At 40.9% G+C, this 19,804-nt stretch overlaps 1 protein-coding gene across 4 annotated transcripts in view; it reads right to left on the reverse strand.

The window, feature by feature from the left end:
- Positions 1–19,804, reverse strand: part of RBM26 (RNA binding motif protein 26) — a 115,336-nt gene that overhangs the window by 13,626 nt on the left and 81,906 nt on the right. For 2 of the 4 annotated variants that reach the window (XM_073347394.2, XM_073347385.2), the window contains exons 20-22: positions 17,821–17,907; positions 13,286–13,399; positions 2,844–2,873 (exon numbers count right to left, since the gene is read on the reverse strand). In XM_073347394.2, the coding sequence (XP_073203495.1) occupies positions 2,844–2,873; positions 13,286–13,399; positions 17,821–17,907 (231 nt within the window). Of the gene's footprint in view, positions 1–2,843; positions 2,874–10,574; positions 11,297–13,285; positions 13,400–17,820; positions 17,908–19,804 lie in introns of those variants that run through there. The other 2 variants (XM_073347412.2, XM_073347403.2) reach the window with 2 other exon arrangements.

The following is a 19,804-nucleotide window of genomic DNA, read 5'->3' on the forward strand; positions in this document are numbered from 1 at the left end:
AGGTGGTGGAATGTCCTTCCTTTGAGGTTTTTAAAGTTAGGTTTGACAAAGTCCTGGCTAGGATGGGTTTCAGAGTAACAGCCGTGTTAGTCTGTATTCGCAAAAAGAAAAGGAGTACTTGTGGCACCTTAGAGACTAAACAATTTATTTGAGCATGAGCTTTCGTGAGCTACAGCTCACTTCATCGGATGCATACCGTGGAAACTGCAGCAGACATTATATACACACAGAGATCATGAAACAATACATCCTCCCATCCCACTGTCCTGCTGGTAATAGCTTATCTAAAGTGGTCATCAAGTTGGGCCATTTCCAGCACAAATCCAGGTTTTCTCACCCTCCACCTCCCCACACACAAACTCACTCTCCTGCTGGTAATAGCCCATCCAAAGTGACAACTCTCTTCACAATGTGTATGATAATCAAGGTGGGCCATGTCCAGCACAAATCCAGGTTCTCTCACCCCCCTCCAAAAACCACACACACAAACTCACTCTCCTGCTGGCAATAGCTCATCCAAACTGACCACTCTCCAAGTTTAAATCCAAGCTTAACCAGAACGTCTGGTAAGTTCCTGGGTCAGTGGTTCTGTTGTGTGGTATGTGGTTGTTGGTGCTCGGCAGCTCTCCAACACCATTTTCTACGAGCCATTACCCTATCATCCCACTGAGAGTTACCAAAAGCAACTACAGCATTTGCTCAAGAAACTTCCTGAAAAAGCACAAGATCAAATCCGCACAGACACACCCCTGGAACTCTGACCTGGGATATTCTATCTACTACCCAAGATCCATAAACCTGGAAATCCTGGGCGCCCCATCATCTCAGGCATTGGCATCCTGACAGCAGGATTGTCTGGCTATGTAGACTCCCTCCTCAGGCCCTACGCTACCAGCACTCCCAGCTACCTTCAAGACACCACTGACTTCCTGAGGAAACTTCAATCCATCCAACCACTAACCCAGGAACTTATCCTTGCAACAAAGCCCGTTGCCAACTGTGCCCACATATCTATTCAGGGGACACCATCACAGGGCCTAATAACATCAGCCACACTATCAGAGGCTCGTTCACCTGCACATCCACCAATGTGATATATGCCATCGTGTGCCAGCAATGCCCCTCTGCCATTTACATTGGTCAAACTGGACAGTCTCTACGTAAAAGAATAAATGGACACAAATCAGATGTCAAGAATTATAACATTCATAAACCAGTCAGAGAACACTTCAATCTCTCTGGTCACGCAATCACCGACATGAAGGTCGCTATCTTAAAACAAAAAAACCTTCAAATCCAGACTCCAGCGAGAAACTGCTGAATTGGAATTCATTTGCAAATTGGATACTATTAATTTAGGCTTAAATAGAGACTGGGAGTGGCTAAGCTATTATGCAAGGTAGCCTATTTCCCCTTGTTTTTTCCTACCCCCCCCCCAGACGTTCTGGTTAAACTTGGATTTAAACTTGGAGAGTGGTCAGTTTGGATGAGCTATTGCCAGCAGGAGAGTGAGTTTGTGTGTGTGTGTGTCCCCCGGAAAAAAAAAGGGGGGGGGGGTGAGAAAGCCTGGATTTGTGCTGGACATGACCCACCTTGATTACCATGCACATTGTAGGGAGAGTGGTCACTTTGGATAAGCTATTACCAGCAGGAGAGAGAGTTTGTGTGTGTGGTTTTTGGAGGGGGGTGAGAGAACCTGGATTTGTGCAGGAAATGGCCCACCTTGATCATCATACACATTGTGAAGGGAGTTGTCACTTTGGATGGGCTATTACCAGCAGGAGAGTGAGTTTGTGTGTGGGGGGGTGGAGGGTGAGAAAACCGGATTTGTGCTGGAAATGGCCCAACTTGATGATCACTTTAGATAAGCTATTACCAGCAGGACAGTGGGGTGGGAGGAGGTATTGTTTCATGATCTCTGTGTGTATATATTGTCTGCTGCAGTTTCCACGGTATGCATCCGATGAAGTGAGCTGTAGCTCATGAAAGCTCATGCTCAAATAAATTGGTTAGTCTCTAAGGTGCCACAAGTACTCCTTTTCTTCTGGCTAGGATGATTTAGTTGGGGATTGGTCCTGCTTTGAGCAGGGGGTTGGACTAGATGACCTCCTGAGGTCCCTTCCAACCCTCATATTCTATAAGCCTTCTCTAAGCAGTGCCTGCTGAAGCACACGTGCACCCCTCCCCCACTTCTATCCCACCCATTGGTGTCTCTGATCATTGAGACAGTGAGGCCACATAAAGTGCATTCAGCCCTCTACTACCGCAGTTCCTTCCACCACCAACCCAAACAACCGTAACAGGACTCTGAGGATATGACTACACTGCAATGTAAGCCCAGAGTTCAAACTCAGGATCAAGCCTAACCCCTTTTATCATCAACACACAAATTGTGCTAATCCAGGGCTTGGACTCAAGGTCGCAAGACCCCATGAGGGTGGAGGGGTCGAGCCTCATTCAAGCCAGGTCCCAGGGTTCAAGTCCTACTGCTTTGCAGTGTAGACAAAGACCCACTGGACTTGCGCTATGACAGTCTGCCAAAAACATCCCACAATCCCACGGGCCAACTTTATTTGTCCTTTGGACAGTGAAGTTTGGGGGACGGTCAAGTCTTCTCACACTAAACCATGAACAAAAGGCTAGAATAGCCACCTTTTTGGAGGGTACTAGGAAGTCTTGGATATGGGTGGCTGACCTAGGGTCCCAACCTGGGGCTCCCACCTCTGCACTATGTTTTGGGGACCCAGAGTTCAACATTTCCTAACTTGGGATTACCAACGAATATAAAACAGTCAAACCCTAAAACAACAAATCCAGGGTCTACTAACTCTAATTCTACTAACCTTGGGTTTACATTGCAGTGTAGACATACCCTGAAAAAGAGGAAAGGTGGGCAAGAATTGTGAATAAGCAGACTCATCTCATAGAAGTCTGGTAACAAGTAACCAACCTTCATTTCTTTTTTGAATGGCTCTGCATATTACTACTTAGCAGAAGTTTAACAAGTAACGCTGAGAAATCCTAGACATAGGAATGGAGTCTTAATCAAACAACGATTGCAACACTGCTCTGCCATATTTGGCATGTGCTCCAGAAGAAAGATTCAGCATGTTTAGTGAAAGTGTGCACTGACTTCCAAGTGGCAGCCTTACAAATTTCCCTGATAAGAAGATGTCTGAGTGATGCAAAAAGACATTGCTACAGCTCTAGCAGAACGAGACTGCACAGAGGGATCAGGAATTTCAAGTAACTCATAACACTGCACAATGCATTGTTTAACTCATCTGGAAACCCAACTGAGTGGACACACTATGGCCCATATGATAATTTGCATAAGAAACGGTCTAGATGGCCTCTTAACACTTTTAGGTCTATCTAAATAGTATGCAAGAGCCCATGTAGCATATAAAGCATGTAACAGACTCCCATTTATTAGCATGAGGTTTCAGAAAAACTGTCTCATTGAAATGGATCTCAGACACTTCCATAAAAATCTGGGAGCAAGTTTAAGAACTGCCCTATCTTTGTGAAAATTTGTAAATGGCAGCTCAGCTATCAGGGCATGCAATTCACTCGCCTTCTGGCTGTGATATCAGTGATGAAGACCATGTTAGTAGATAAGCATAATAAAGAACACTTCGTCATGGTTCGAAAAATGACCTCACAGGCATAGATGAACAAGGAGTAATGGTCTCAATTTGCAGTGGGGGAGGTTTAGGATGGATATTAGGAAAAACTTTTTCACTAGGAGGGTGGTGAAACATTGGAATGCGTTACTTAGGGAGGTGGTGGAATCTCCTTCCTTAGAAGTTTTTAAGGTCAGGCTTGACAAAGCCCTGGCTGGGATGATTTAGTTGGGGATTGGTCCTGCTTTGAGCAGGGGGTTGGACTAGATGACCTCCTGAGGTCCCTTCCAACCCTGATATTCTATGATTCTATTGTCTCAGCCAAGCTGGAACAATCAATGTAATTTTTTTCCTCTCTTGTCTAATCTTCACTACTTTCTGAATCAATGGAAAGGAGAGAAAAGTATACAGAAGGCCCTTTCCCCAATGTAGAAGAAAGGCTTTTTGTTGATTTCTGTCACAAACAAGTCTATTTCAGGTTGATCCTAATGGGAAAAGATGTCATGACAACCTGATCCTTCAGGGACTGTTGTGAATCTGACAGCTGTCCCTGCTGAGATGATCTGCTAGCACACAGCCTTCCCCGGCTAAATGTGGGGCTACTGGATAGCACTCGTGACAAATGCATCAATCCTATAACCTAACTGCTTCAGCACATAACTGAAGTGAGTGAGCTCCCTCTTGTTCAGTCATGTAAGACAAAGCGGTTGTATTGTCCATTGCTACCTAGACTACCTTCCCTTGTATATGAAGAAAGAATGACTTGAGAGATGAATGGCTCTTAATTCCAACACGCTGATGTGCAAACTTTTCTCTTGAAAAACACAGAGTGCCCTTGGATTGTACACTGAGCTGTATATGGGCTCCCCCATCCAGTGTTGGAAGCATCTGTTATTGTCAATGAAAGCGAAGGAGGACTGAACAGAGCACCTATGAAAAGACTTGTTCCTCCATCACCTTCTGGTACGGACAGGCTTGAATTTAGGAAATCACTTGTTCTATTTTTAAAAACCTGTCTTCTGGAAGAAAAGCTTTTCCTGCTACTGAGATGTTGTCTACACTGAAAATTGGGTCAGACTCGAGTGTGAAAAATCCACAACCCTGAATGACACAGTTAAACCAACTAAAACTTTGTCAGACAGCTCTAGGTCAACGGAAGAATTCCCCTGTTGATCCAGCCACCGCCTCTCGGGAAGGCAGATTACCTAAGCCACTGCTGTGCCATTGCAGCATTTTAAGTGTAGACAAGCCCCGAATCCAGTACGGAACCTATAAAGGTAATCAGCCTCCCTCAGTTGATAAGTTGGGCTAGTCAGTGTCTGAACCACAGAGGAGAATGATCCTCACTGACTAGTCAACAACTCTTGATCCTCATAAAATCTGAGGCATGGTGTTAGCTGAAGATGAAGAAAAGAGATCTGGTTGCCTCATCTTAGGTCTAGATCTGAAAGACCTTCTTATGCTCAGTCTGAAACAAAGACTGGGATTGCTGCTGCTGACACCTCTGGCTACATGCAAAATAAAAATGATGACTGTGGGTAATACTGTCTCTAGTATCTAAATGATGGAGTAGATGGTCTCTTCCTGATCGTGAGACTCAGACCCAGAGTGCGAACACTAGAGCTAGTCTCCTTCAATTTTTCCAAAAGGTCATCTGTCTCAAGTACTGAAAATACAAAAGTCCTGTTGCAGCCACGCTGGTCTCAGAACTCTGGACACACACGGTGGGTGAGGTAATATCTTTTATTGGAACAACCTCTGTTAGAGAGAGAGAGAGAAGCTTTCAAGCTTATACGTTCTTCTTCAGATCCAACGTAGATACCTCACCCACCATAAGCTCTGCCTCAGAGCAGTTAGCTTATAGCACTGAACATAAATGCAACTTTTAATAGTGTGTAACTTCTAAAGTTGTTTAATATCCTTCATTTTGTACTCTAAAGATCTTCTTTTAAAAATATGGTGAAAATATAAAAATCAGCACCTTGCTCTGTACAGCAACTCCATTCTGCAACATTAATGTGACATCTGCATAGTTCATGAACAGAAACTTCATGAGATTTAAATTACCTTTCCTTTTCATCTAAGTGTATTATGCTTAATGCTCACCTTTTTTGGTGTTACCAAATGCATTTTAAAAAAAACAGCTGAAGATTCCCTTTAAATTGATAATGTATCAAAAAACATTACACATGAAGTGCATTCTGGCAAGGTAATTGGAACAGTGTACAGAAATTGAAATAGGTTGTCAAGTTAGACTTGTGTTACAGAAAGTAAAAATGAATTTGGGATAATTAGACACTGTAAACAGAGAGAATCGGTTGAAGAATGAAGAAACAATGAAAGAAAGTAAGCTTGCGGTAAACATAAAGACAATAGGTGGTTTGGGACATATGTTCATTCCTTCCCCATAATTTTTCTCTAGTGTTGAATTCATTTGTCTCAACTGCAAAAAATACATAATTCTTAAAGGAAAAGCTTTTTAGACATCCTAGTAATTATTTTTAGGTATAGACATATTCACCATGCCTATCTAGTTCAATTTTGAACTTGATTGTAAATTGTTGAAGTGTAAAGTCTCATTTTAGACACATTGATTTGAGGGAGGAAAAATATAAAATGGGATAGATTAAGTACCTTTTGTTGTAAAGAGGCAAAGTGACTATGAACATATGAGTTAACAGATTATTTTTCAGTATACTGTCTTAAAGCTCATGGCAGCATAATACAGTAACTCCTCACTTAAAGTCGTCCCACTTAACGTTGTTTCGTTGTGACGCTGCTGATCAATTAGGGAACATGCTCGTTTAAAGTTGTGCAATGCTCCCTTACAACGTCTTTTTGGCAGCCGCCTGATTTGTCCACTGCTTGCAGGAAGAGCATCCCGTTGCAGCTAGCCAGGCTGGACCCGGTGACCTGGCAGTCCCCCATCAGCTCCCTGCTCCCCTAAGTTCCCTGTGCAGCAGCCACCCAGAAGGCTATCAACTGCCCGCACTTGAGCCGTCCCTCCCGCCACTGCCATGTGCTGCTCCTGCCCTCTGCCTTGGAGCTGCTCCCAGGAGTCTCCTGCTTGCTGGGGGGGGAGGGGCGGAGGGGGCTAATGTCAGGGTGTGCCCCTCCCCTCTGCACCCCACTTACCCATCTCCATAGAGCGGGGGGCACACACGACAGGGCTCAGGACAGAGGGACCTTCCTGGCAGCAGCTGCTCTGGTCTTAGTCTCAGCTTGCTGATTAACCTAACAAGGTAGTGTACTTAAGAGTGGTATCAATGTACTTAAAGGGGAAATGCAAATCTCTCTCTCTCTCACACACACGGTGTGTCTCTGTCTCCCCTCCCTCCATTCGTGCTGCCTTATAGAGTGTGAGATTACATTAACAACGAGTCAACCCTTGAGGGCTCAGCTAATTGTTAGTTCATCATTTAGCAGTAAGGCATTCCCTGGGAAATATCCCACCCTCTGACTCCACCACCTCAACCAAGCTTCACAATCATCATCACTGTATACAGTATTAAATTGTTTAAAACTTATAGTGTGCGTCTGTCTGGTTTTTTGTCAGGCAAAAAAAAGTTTCCCTGGAACCTAACCCCCCGCCCCCATTTACATTAATTCTTATGGGGAAATTGGATTCGTTTAACATCATTTTGCTTAAAGTCGCATTTTTCAGGAACATAACTACAACATTAAGTGAGGAGTTACTATAGTTTGGACACATGTAATATGTTGAAGAATCATAAGAACTATTAAAACACGAGATGTACATCATCTGGTCCTCAGAGAGTCTCCCATTTTTATGTTGCCCCAACAGAGAATAAAGTTCAACTTCATTTGCGCCTCCCCCCCCCCCTTTTTTTTAAAATAAATTACATTGGAAAGCTTTTGTTCAAGTGGCTCTGCACATTTCCATGTATGGATATTTCTCCATACAGTGCCTGCTGGAGTGCACATGTGCTCCATCCTACCGCTCCTCTCGGTGTTTGTGAACGTTCTGAGGGGGAGGCTATGTGAGCAGCACTGTGCCCTCTAGCAACTCAGTTCCTTCCAACCACCATGGAAAACAGAAGTAAGCTGCCCTGGTCCTTTAGATATGGGGCATTTGAAGTGCCTTGTTAGATTTATAGTAGTTTATTCCTAGTACAGTTAGTACAAGGTAAGTGTATAAACTATCTGTATATAATACTATTAAGGTAGCTTCTTTTGTGTTATGGCAGAACCTCAGAAGAAAAACAACTTGAGCTTTGAGATTTTCTGGGTGTCAGACAAGCATGAGAGACTTTTGAAATGTCTGTACGAGGTACATTTGCCTCTGGGTGTTCCGTTTGCCAGACTAGCTTCCTGAATGTGTAAGGATAGGTAGACCAGGCTTCAGGTACTCTGGCTCAAAGAAGGTCTGGCCGCTAAACTAAGTTCCGGAGGTTCATCGTGACTGCAAATGAAGAGGACTGATTTGGCTTCAGTAGCTTCCTTAAGTAAGGAAACCTCAAAGTAGTGCAGATTGCTATCTGTGCAGGGTTCTGATCTTTGGAGAAAGCTACCAATGCTTCAAAAGGCACTGGAGAGAGCCTGTCAGGAAAGTCACGGAACCTAAAGCTATGTTGGTTCCAGCTACATGAGAACAGAAGTAGCAGTTGTGGGAGAAGGCAGCCACTGTTAGCAGTGCCAGATCCCACTTGTCAGACTTATCAGACCCCTCCATTGCTACTCCAGTTACAACAGTAAGCTTAAGTCTGTTCCAGGCTCTTTCAAGCCCAGTGCTGAGCGATGGAGTGTTTTCCCGGATCAGTTAGTTTCCAAGTTTGTGGAGCTGGGCCAATCCTCTGCTCCGGTTCCCAGGGCCACCATCAGATCAGAAGAGGATAATAGTAGTGGCTGATGTCCATTTTCCTCTGCCTGAGAGTCCCTTAACTTTGACTGGCAGGAACTTGGCAGGGGAAGAAATTATCTTTATCAGTTCCACAATCTGCTTCATCTGTATCTAAATCTCAGCCAACAGACTAGGACTATTAGAAACTACTGCCTATTGCCATTGTGGGGTGTTGGTTCAGTACTGCCTCAGAGGAAAGAGTGTAATCTACTGAATTATCTACCCACCCTCTTTGTCTCTTAGGGTATTACTTGTGCCCATCCAAACACACACCCTGCCTGACCCTGTTTAGCCTAGACTTCCTTAGATGAGCTGAAGTGAGTCATGAGGAAAAAAGGGGGATTCTCCATATCTGTTATGGATAATGAAGCTTGTAAACAAAAAGTCAAATACTTAGGTGAATTTAGTGGCCATAGACACTACTAAGGCAGTCAGGTATTTTCAGTTTATAAGAGATAACAAGCATAAAAGTCAGAACCATTTATTACAGAAACAATGAAAAATTTTTGATATTGGCTGGGATAAAAGCAAAACTGAAAGGAAGAAGCTGTGGACTTCATGCAGTTTGATGACCACTGCATTTTCTGAAATGTTACTCTAGACCAGGGGTCAGCAACCTTCGGCACACAGCCCATCAGGGTAATCTGCTGGCGGGCCGCGAGACATTTTGTTCATGTTGACTGTCCACAGGCACGAACCCTGGAACTCCAAGTGGCTGCAGTTCGCCATTCCTGGCCAATGGGCGCTGCAGGAAGTGGTGGCCAGCACATCCCTGCGGCCCGCCACTTCCATTGGCTGGGAACTGCGAACTGTGGCCACTAGGAGCTATGGGGGGGCCGTGCCTGCAGACAATCAACGTAAACAAAATGTCTCGTAGCCCAACAGCGGATTACCCTGATGGGCTGCGTGCCAAAGATTGCCAACCCCATTCTAGAATTTGTCTACTTAAGATCAGCGTATATGTTTCAAATACTCAGGAGTGCATGGGCTAGAAGTAATACAGAAGTTCTCTTCAAGGAAAAGCTGACATTTAAGAAATGCAAAATGCTCTTAAGGAACTTTGATTAGAAATTCATTATGTATGGGAATTTATTGAAGGAAAGAGGGGACTAGTTCAGTAATCATTAGAGAGAATGTAAATTAATGCAACCTGGTTAAATAAACAAGATAAAAGGGAAAGATAAGCCTGTATGGTTGAGAATATGACAGGAAAAAATAGCATAAGAAGTTAGATTGCTTGAACATACATATACCAAAATCATCCTGGTAAGAAGATAATTAGGAAATTTATAAAAGATCCACCCAGTTGGAAAAATTATGAACAACAGAAGACACAATGTAAAATTTCAGAGAATATTTCAGCAATGTATAGCATAAAGATTTTAGGAAGCATACAAGAGCAATGATCCACTAGAACTTATGAAAGAACAGATTTGATCCAAAACCTGCTGCTACCCTCCCTCCCACAAGCGCCACCATTGTACTGATGGCCACAACAGGACTCAAACAAAAGTCAGACCCGAAGGGGCAATTGGGGGGAAAAAAAAAAGTTAACTCCCAAGCTACAGTTTCAGTTCCAGAGAAACAAATATTCTGCATCACACCCTCTTCACTTTCAACTATGAAAAGTCAGGGAGAGTCTCACCCATTCACCAGGGTTTCACACAGTTTGTGAATTATGTTCACAGGGAAAATGCCAACATGTAGCTAGCTGGTCCCTAAACTTTTTCCCCCTTACATTAAGGAAACCTGACCAGTATTCCCACTCGTTATGTGGATAAAAGTCTGTAGACAGAGCTTCTCTTCCCCGCAAGGAAGCCCCATCTGAGGTCCCTTTTCCAGGCAGGCAGCGGTTCTCTGGTACCTAGTTCTTTCCAGGACTATGAAGGGTTTTTCCCTCTACCAAGGCATTTACCACATCCAAAAACCTTCTTCTTTGCTCCCAACTTGTGTTTTCCTCCAACCCCACATCACTCTCGAGAGCTGAAGGCCCTGATTTCCAGGCTTGATGTTTCAGCAGGAGTTGTAGAATGAAACTGACTGCAGCCCATCTACAGGACAGATAATTAATCATTTTCCTGCCTCTGCTCCAGTGTTTGTAAAACCTCATTACACCCCCTCACTATGTAAACTGTAGATTACTTTACTTGCCTTTATTCTTTTTCTCAGAAGCGACTAAAATTACTGTTGATCTACAGGGTAATATATCCAGACAACTTCAGATTTCACTTTTCCTCCTTCAAGAAATTTCCTCAGCAGATCCCCACTAATAAACTAGCAAGCACTGATTGCTTTCAGGAAGAAGACAGAGACCAAGACTGAAGCCTTGCTTTCCATATTCAAGCATCTGATCTGGCTTTAAGAATCAAGAAAACAATGCTTCATTAAAATATAAATTGAAATCTAAGTGGCTATTTGCAAATTTCAATTTTGGAGGCTCCAAGAAAACACAGTCTGAACTGAAGTGGTCTCGCCTACCCCTTTTTCTAAACCTCAAAAGATTTCATCTGTTTAAGTAATGAGTACATGGGGAGACACCAATATGATATGTAAATCTGACTTCTCCTGGAAATGGAGAGATAAATGAATTAGTATCTGTCAAACATACAGCTAAGAGTAGCATAAAATTCCTCCTTTACCTATAAGGGGTTAAGAAGCTCAAATAACCTGGTTGGCACCTGACCAAAAGGACCAATAAGGGAAGTAGATCCTTTCAAATCTGTGGGGTGAGGTTTTGTTTTGTGCTCTCTTTGTTCTTTCTTGAACATAGAAGGACCAGGGTAGGAAAAACCATCTCCTAAAATTCTACCTGAAATAAACATCCAAGATTACAAAAATTGTAAGTAATAGCAAGGAAATGCGTTCGCTTATCTTTTGTTTTAGCTTGTGAATTTTCCCTAGGCTAAGAGGAAGGTTTATTCCTGTTTTTTTGTAACTTTAAAGTTTTGCCAAGAGGGAAATCCTCTGTGTTTTAAATTTTAGTACCCTGTAAAATTACCTTCCATCCTGATTTTACAGAGGTCCTTCTTTTACTTTTTCTTTATAATAAAGTTCAGTTTTTAAGAATCTGATTGGTTTTTAGTGTCCTAAAAACCCAAGGGTCTGGTCTGTGCTCATCTTGTTTACCTATTTGGTTGGTATAGGATTCTCAAGCCTCCCCAAGAAAGGGGGTGAAGAGGCTTGGGGGGTGGGATATTTTGGGGAAACAGGAACTCCAAGTGGTCCTTTTCCTGAATCTCTGTCTAGCTCACTTGGTGGTGGCAGCAGTACCATCCAAGGACAAAGTAGGATTTGAGCCTTGGGAAAGTTTTTAACCTGAGCTGGTAGAAATAAGCTTAGGGGGTCTTTCCTGCAGGTCCCCCAGAGTTCAGAGTGGGAAGGAAACCCTGACAGTATCAAATGAAAATAGTAGAAATGCTGGGTACAGCCATAACTATGAAACAGTTTATAAGAAGGTCTAGCCATGAGAGCTTCGATCTCAGACTGCCCTAGCTTAAGTTCAATTTACTTGGAAACACAGATCTTGTGGAATCTTTGAGAAATATTTCTTACTAAGGTCTTAGGCCTATGAAAAAAAATCTAAACCTAGAAAACAACCATAAGCTGATTCTGTGATTGTACTGGTTGATAGAAAAAGGAACCACCTGATATCTAGGGAGCAGGATCTTTCTTTTATCCTCTAGGTCCCAGAAGCAACGTGCATTTGGGCATACCTACTGCTCAACAAGTTTATTGCTATCAATGGTTCTATGACCCATGAAACAGAACACATGACTCAAGAAGGTGCTTTTTATCCTTTAGATTAGTTGGATTAGATTTAAAACTGAACCAGGAAATTAAGTGGAATTAAGAAGGAAACAGAACTGTTACAACCACAGTGAAAACCGCTGCACAGCAATTGTGTAGACCTGGAAGTACATAATGCAGGAGGAAGGGTCACGAAGTATGGATATGTGACAGTCGATTGGACTGAAGAGAGGAGATTAGGTAACAGCTTACTGACTGTTACAAGTCCTTTACGTGGAGAAAGATCATATTAATGTTATCAAATGAGCTAGCTATTGGTCACGATGTAGGTAAAAAAACATTTACGGAAAAAAAGTACACCTTTACGGTAGGTAAAATTCTAGCTCTGCACAATAAATGAGTTCTGTAGGAAAGAAATTAGTCAAGTCTCAAATAGTCATTTTTAGTTGTGATTGTAAATCCACTGAATTATAAAATATCAGAATACTAAAGAAAAGAAATGGGAAATATCCAAGACAAAAATACCTGAGTTTGTGGAACTGTTGAGACTGATTCAATTTGAAGGGAAAAAAAGTGTTGCAGCTTAAAAAAAAAAACCCAAAACATTGGAAAGCCAAGGAATTTACAAGAGACTACTTAATTGTAAATACACTGAATTATAAAATAATCTCCATTGATTGTCCTGGGCATGACCCCTGGGTTTCCCCCGCACCTTAGTATGAGACACTCCTGTTTTGATAAATTACTAAATGGACCATCGAAGTTTTGTTTTTTGCTGTGAAAGAGGTACAATGCTCCTGATAGGATGTGATGGAAGATTTGAACCAATAATAGGTTCACAGTGGCAGAATGGAGAAAGCAAGCTTAGTAGTAGCACAGACAAGAAAGTACACATTATGTAATCAAACTACAAATTCACGCCCCAATGTCAAGTCACCGAAAGTATATGGTACGGGAACAAGTGGGAATCAACAGATGTTACCTACTTTTAGAAAAAAAAAAAAATCTATATTCTTTCATCTCGCCAGAAAATCAAAAGAAACAAACTTACTTCCTCTTCATCTGGTTCAGCTTCTTCTGTTTCAACAGCAGACATATTAATAACTGGCTTATTCCATGCCAACTTCAAATCCTGTCCTTTGAATCGAGATCCGTGAACAGCAGCCTGAAGCAAGTTAGAAAGTTCTTAGTTTCACATTTCTTTGTGAAAGGGAAATAAAATAATCAACAGTTGATCAGAGACCAAAAGTAAACCGATACTAAGCTTTTACTGGGGGGGGAAAAGGTGATTTTTACACATTTGTGAAACAGATTTATGAGTTATTACGAATAGCTTAAAATTAAATAGATTTACTGAATATACCATTTCAGCATATAATAGTTCAGGACTTGATAATCAAATGTATTTACCTAGCTGTTCAGGTAAGAGTTTACAAAAAGTAGTAGATACAGTATTAATCAAAATGCAAGAAAAGAAAATAAGCTTAGCAAGTCATGGATCAATTCATGACATGGATAACATACGGTCATGAACACCTTATTGAATTTTGATCAGTGTTTCACACCCTTGAAAGACTGACACAAATTGAAACAACACTTAATACATTTACTTACTGCAAAAACCCAAGCATCCCCCAAATACAAATGATTCAGTGTAACAAAAATTAAACTTTGTGATTATAAAACTTATTCTACTGGAAAATGCTCCACTTCCTGCAAACCCTTTGTAATTGAAATGTAAAAATTTTAACTTATGGGATATTCATGCCTTTCTAAGTACCAGATGCATTAAGTGGCTGCTTTGGAAATAGTATGTTCAAATTAAAGTAACATGAACTAGCATAAATCAGCGTTAGCAACATTTCGAAATAACTGTCACAGTCACAAAAGATTTATAGTACAATCTGAAAGTACAGCATAATGTGAAATGTAGAAACAATTACATGTTCAATGACATCTGAACATGAATTGTGTGATATTAAAGTCCCCAGGTATAAATTTTAAATCTGTACATATAAATTTATGATAAATTTAAAAGATTCCATGCCTATTAAAATGCAGCTCAGGAGTTTTTGGTTCATGGTCTCATCACAATGTCACACAACTAGAATTTTTATAAGTACTTATACATGACATTTAGGTTCAGAAACAACTTGTAATCTTTTGAAGAAATTACTGCTACATAAAAGTGCAACATTTTATAGCTAGGGAATCCTCCTCTCCCTTCCAGACTAAAATGTCCACCATCATAAAACTTAAGCTTTTTTCAGCCAAAGGTAAAATATTACATTTTCTTCTGAATAAGCCCCAAAGAAAGCTTTCATGATTCAACTAGTTCTGCAACTAATCTTCATTACCAATTACTATTCTTAAAATCTGATTTACTAGCAAGCACCAAACAATTTGTAATCCAACATGTTTTGAATTATAAAATGAATCTGATTTCTTTGAAAGTTCTACATTTAGTTTTACAAGTCATACTAGAATGTGTGAGGGAAACCATGTAATAGCAAATTCCTATTTCATCTTAAGTCCAAATGTCTTCTCTCCATCATTATGAAAAAATATTGCCATATGAGCGTGGAGTGAAAAAGGCGCCCTCATGACGTTTACTGTATAGGTGGAGTTTCTCTTCAGTTAACATTATATATACTTCGTATTGCTTACATGTAAAAGTTGTGTTAAAAGAACATTAACATTGCAAAGTCAAGCACTCAAAAGTTATGAAATGCCAAAATTAAGGCTGCAAACAATTCGGCTCCCTTGTGAGTATGCTTTATGATACAGTCTTTAGTTACAAGATGATGTGTTTCCCCTCCCCCCCCACAGAACACATGACTTGTTCAGTGGACAGCTTGGAGGGCACTCAATACATGGATAACCATTCAATATTTACTTTTATTTGAATCAAGTGGTTGTACACACTGTTATTGTGCATAAAAATATATCAAGGTCCTTTATGAAAGCTTGTAATGTTCTGACCTTGGTGGTCATTAGGAGATATGTATACAGACTGTGGTATGAATTTATCTTATTGTGTATATATAAAGCTGTGCTCATAATCTATGCTGCAACATTCAGTTCCACCTCACAACGGGGAGGGAAGCACAGAGTACCTTTTAAACTAAGCTAAAAACAAGTGATGGGCCATTACATTAATGGGAAAACACTGAAACAACTTGCAACTGAAAAGAAAACCCCAGTCTTGAAAACTAAGAAAGGAAGGAATTTCCCCCATTATGAATCACCATAGTCTGAGAAATTTAACAAACAAACAACCACCCACCCCTGCAAACATTGTTAAAAGAAAAGGTATTTGAAGTGAAAAATATCCAGAATTGAGGGACAGTCTCAAAGGTGGGGGACTGTCTATGAACTCTAGATCCCTCCTCAGGGCTATGGGATAAACCGGGAATCTGAGCAAAGGCAATAGGTAACTTGTCTTAAAAGGGATTCAAATGTGCAAGTGTAAAACCTGACGTTGCACCTATGTTTATTTTCTCCGTAACTTGTATGGTGTTTGCTTTCCTTATTAATTCGTCTTTGAATCTGTGATTTTTCCCTCAAACAAACCTTTTATTTATTTTTACCCCGAACAGGTCTCTGTTGTGCAAATGGTGTGTAGTGTTGTCCCCCGCAAAATGAAGTAATAACTGGGGTGCAGGTTTCATTACTTTGGGAGTGACAAACCAAAAGGGAAAAGTCAGAGTGTCTGGTACTTAAGAGCTCAGGGTAGATGAATTTGGGGAGACCTGAGACTGGAAAGGCTGTTGAAATCATCCTGCAATGAGTATTTAGGCAGGCGGAAGCCAGGATGAGACCTTTATGCTTGTAAACTGGCTACTGGTGTCAAGGTTCTGAGTCTTGAGAGCATAACATTAAGGTACACAAAGTTATACGGCAGATGGTAAGAGTGCCCCGATCCCCAAAACATCACAAATTGCATATACCAAAGGGTCCAAATCCAAGGGTAATCTTAATGCTGGCATTTCCCAATTTTTGAGTGCCTGACTTTGCTTAAAGTTATTTTGTAGGCAATTTCCTAAATTTTTGAAAAAAGTTAAATCCCATCACATGGAACCATATTGACACTACACGGATCATTACTCTGAGTAAGCGTGAGTTTCCTATACATTCTAACATACTTACCTGTCCTATGTATTTATATGACCCCCATTATAGCATCTGAATGCCTCACAATCTTTAACGTATTTATCTTCAAAACCTGTTAGGTAAGCATCCTGCTCAGCATGCTGTACTGGATCCACTGGAAGGTGTTCACCAGCGAGTAGAGGCTGAACATGGCCAGCCCGGGCAGCCTGCGCCAGGAGAGGAGCCCATTGGGCTGCGGGGCATTTCCCCCTTTTCATCTTCCTCCTCCGCCCCGTCCCCAGCCATGGCCATGCCTTCCCCACCCAGCTTCCCACGCCTTATGCCCACTGTGCCACTCACACAGCCCAGGCCCCGCCAGCTTGCTAGGAAGGATGAAGTGAGCTGTAGCTCACAAAAGCTTATGCTCAAATAAATTTGTTAGTCTCTAAGGGGCCACAAGTCCTCCTTTTCTTTTTGTGGATACAGACTAACACGGCAGCTACTCTGAAACCTAGGTAAGGAAGTGTCATTCTCATTTTACATTGGGGAACTGAGGCACAGACCACTTGTTCAAGGGCAAACTGGAAGTTTGTGACAAAGCAGGGAATTGAACCCAAGTTTCCCTGAGTCCCACTTATTAAAGCACTGCACTGGCATGCTTCCTCCCATTTAATTAACAAATTAACATTTAATAGTTTCATTAAATGTTTAGAAAGCAGTAATATTTAGGGAAAAGTTTCATACTGATACATTATACCTTAAGCAAGCACTCTAATTTCATTTCAAAGTGAACTTGATGCTCTGAATGTATTAAATGTAACTGCCTAGTAAACACAAAGAATAATGAATTAGTTCCCAAATTAAATTTCAGTAATCACAACCTGTATCATCTGTTAGAAATGTTGGTGAATTGAGAAATTAAAGATACGTAGTCAAAACAAACTTCTAGAACCTACAAATTCCCAAGAAATCAAATGTCTATAAAAATAAGGGACATGGAAAAATACATAAAAAAAACCCTTTGAATAACTTGTTTCATGATTCTGCATTTCTGATGTAAACTACAACGAAAGGGAAAACAATCAAGCCGTGGGGTACTGAGGTAACTCTTATGGGCAAAAATAAGGAACAATGAACAGGTAGGGGGGTCCTGCCAAAGCCAGACATCCATTCATGAAATACCACTGGGGGGATGTCTTGTTTTGACTCATGCAAGATATACTTTAAACTAGCTCAGAATTTCCTCCCTTTTAAGGATTTCAGTTAATAGGCTGGTTTGAAAGATTTTTTGGGAAAAAGAAAAGGTTACTCAGTAATCTAATTTAATCTAAAATCAAACTTATTCCTCTTTGATAATCAACTCAAAAGCAGTCAACATAAGATTTAACTGTTCTGAAATTATACTTAATTCTTAAATTTAAATTTAGTTCAGTTTACATATGACTAATAGGAGATATCCTCTTAAAGTACTTTTAATATGAAGAATATACTTACAGCTTCAGCTTCTGCTCTTGTCTTAAAAGTAATCACTGCATGGAGAGAAGAGTCGTCTATCTGGCAATCTTCAATTTCACCATATTGCTTTCAATAAGAGAAAAATGTAAACTAAACTGAAAGATTCCTCTTCTATGCAAATGCTGTACTAAGGGCTAGTCTACACAGGCAACACTAAAGAGCTGCCGCAGCAGCGCTTTAATGTGGCTTGTGTGGTTGCGGCGCTATGAAAAAAAAAAACCTCCAAGAGGGGCGTAGCTCCCAGTGCTGGTGCACTGTCTACACTGTCGCTTTACAGCGCTGAAACTTGCTGCGCTCTGGGGAGTGTTTTTTCACACCCCTGAGCAAGAAAGTTGCAGCGCTGTAAATTGCCAGTGTAGACAAGCCCTAAAGAATCACACAGACTTGAAAATTATATAGAACTGGAAATGATGCACGCTAAAGAGACCTTAATGGTTAACTTGTCTTTGTGAGAAATACTATAGAATTTTTATATGCACTTTAAAACACTGAACACTATAGTATTTGGACTCCCCTTATAAAAATTTACTAGTGCATACTTTAAGGATGAATCATGGCTCTCCTCTTCTCCTTCAGAGCCACTGACTCCATCAGTCTGTCAGGAAAATGTCTGCACAAAGACTAATCTTGCAATGTGCCAAGACTCAAATTCAGTCTTATCTCCAGTGACAGCAAGTTCCAGAGCTGAAGGTCCTCTACCAAGAAAGCTCTGCTCTGGTCCCTGTGGAGCATACTTGGGCTACATCACCTACAACAACCCTGACAATCACATCTGTGTAGTTAGAGTGCCGAAAGATGTGGTCTCAGAGCTCACAATTAGCTAGAGCTCATGAGCTCTAGCTAATTCAGGGTTTTACAGAAGTGGACCATAAAATATTTTAAACTGTAGTAGATAATATACATATTAATACAAACTGCAAGACAAACTTCTTTCAAATTGCTGTGCAAGAGAAATCTGATCTCACCATTTTTTTCCTCAACTGGAAGTATTTTGGTCTAAAATATAGTTGCAAACACAGTAAGAGCAAAGCTACTAAAAACAAACACTGATGTAGAACTCCATAGGCTACTGACAAAGTACCAGAGGACTCTGCACCAATTTTTTGATGTGTCATAACATTGATGTTTATGTTCAAGGTGTGGTTGGTTTTTTTTTCTATTTTTATCCATATTCAGTTGCACAAAAGTATATATTTTAATCTTTTCCCCCAAATTGTTATCAATTTGAATTGTCACAGTTGCAGGAAACTACAGATGGGGAGGTTGTCAGAAAATTATTTATTGACAGTGGATGTTGAGGTTCAAAAAATTAAAATGTTATAACCTTAAAATACAAACTGTCAACATTGCTTGTTAAAATATACAAAGTAAATATCCTTATATCAAACAAATTCTCAAGCAGTATTTTTCTTACTTTGCCTATTTGTACATTTTTATTACTATCGAGGGAAGTTCCCCCCCCCCCATTGGTTTGCGCATATATGATGAAATCGGCATTTACCACCATTTACAGATAATAATCGAATCCTTCCAATCATATGTCATCATGGGCTGCCAACCCAGCACCCACCAGCCAGCACCTGCACATTAAACTCAGCAACCAAAATTAGACCAAAGTATTCTAGTCCACAGGAGACTAACCTATTATGTGTGACAGGCAGAGAATAGTAGGGCCCAAGGTGCACCAATACCAGAGACTTCTGCAATGGCTGGGAACTGGGTAAGTGAGATATATCAAGACGATCTCGGCAAGTTACTCACACCCCATGCCGCGAAAGGAGAAAAAACATCCAAAGTCACTGCCAATCTGACGTGGGGAGAAATTCCTTCCCAACCCCGCAGAGTCCCCAACCACACTTATTAAGAAAATAAAATTAGTTAAATGCAACATTATCCTCAATTAAACCCTTTGAAACAGGGAATAGCCAAGTTATGGGAGATGTCATAACCATAAACCAATGCC

This window comes from Lepidochelys kempii, chromosome 1 (assembly GCF_965140285.1).
Source record: "Lepidochelys kempii isolate rLepKem1 chromosome 1, rLepKem1.hap1, whole genome shotgun sequence".
In the NCBI taxonomy this organism is placed as follows: Eukaryota; Metazoa; Chordata; order Testudines; family Cheloniidae; genus Lepidochelys; species Lepidochelys kempii.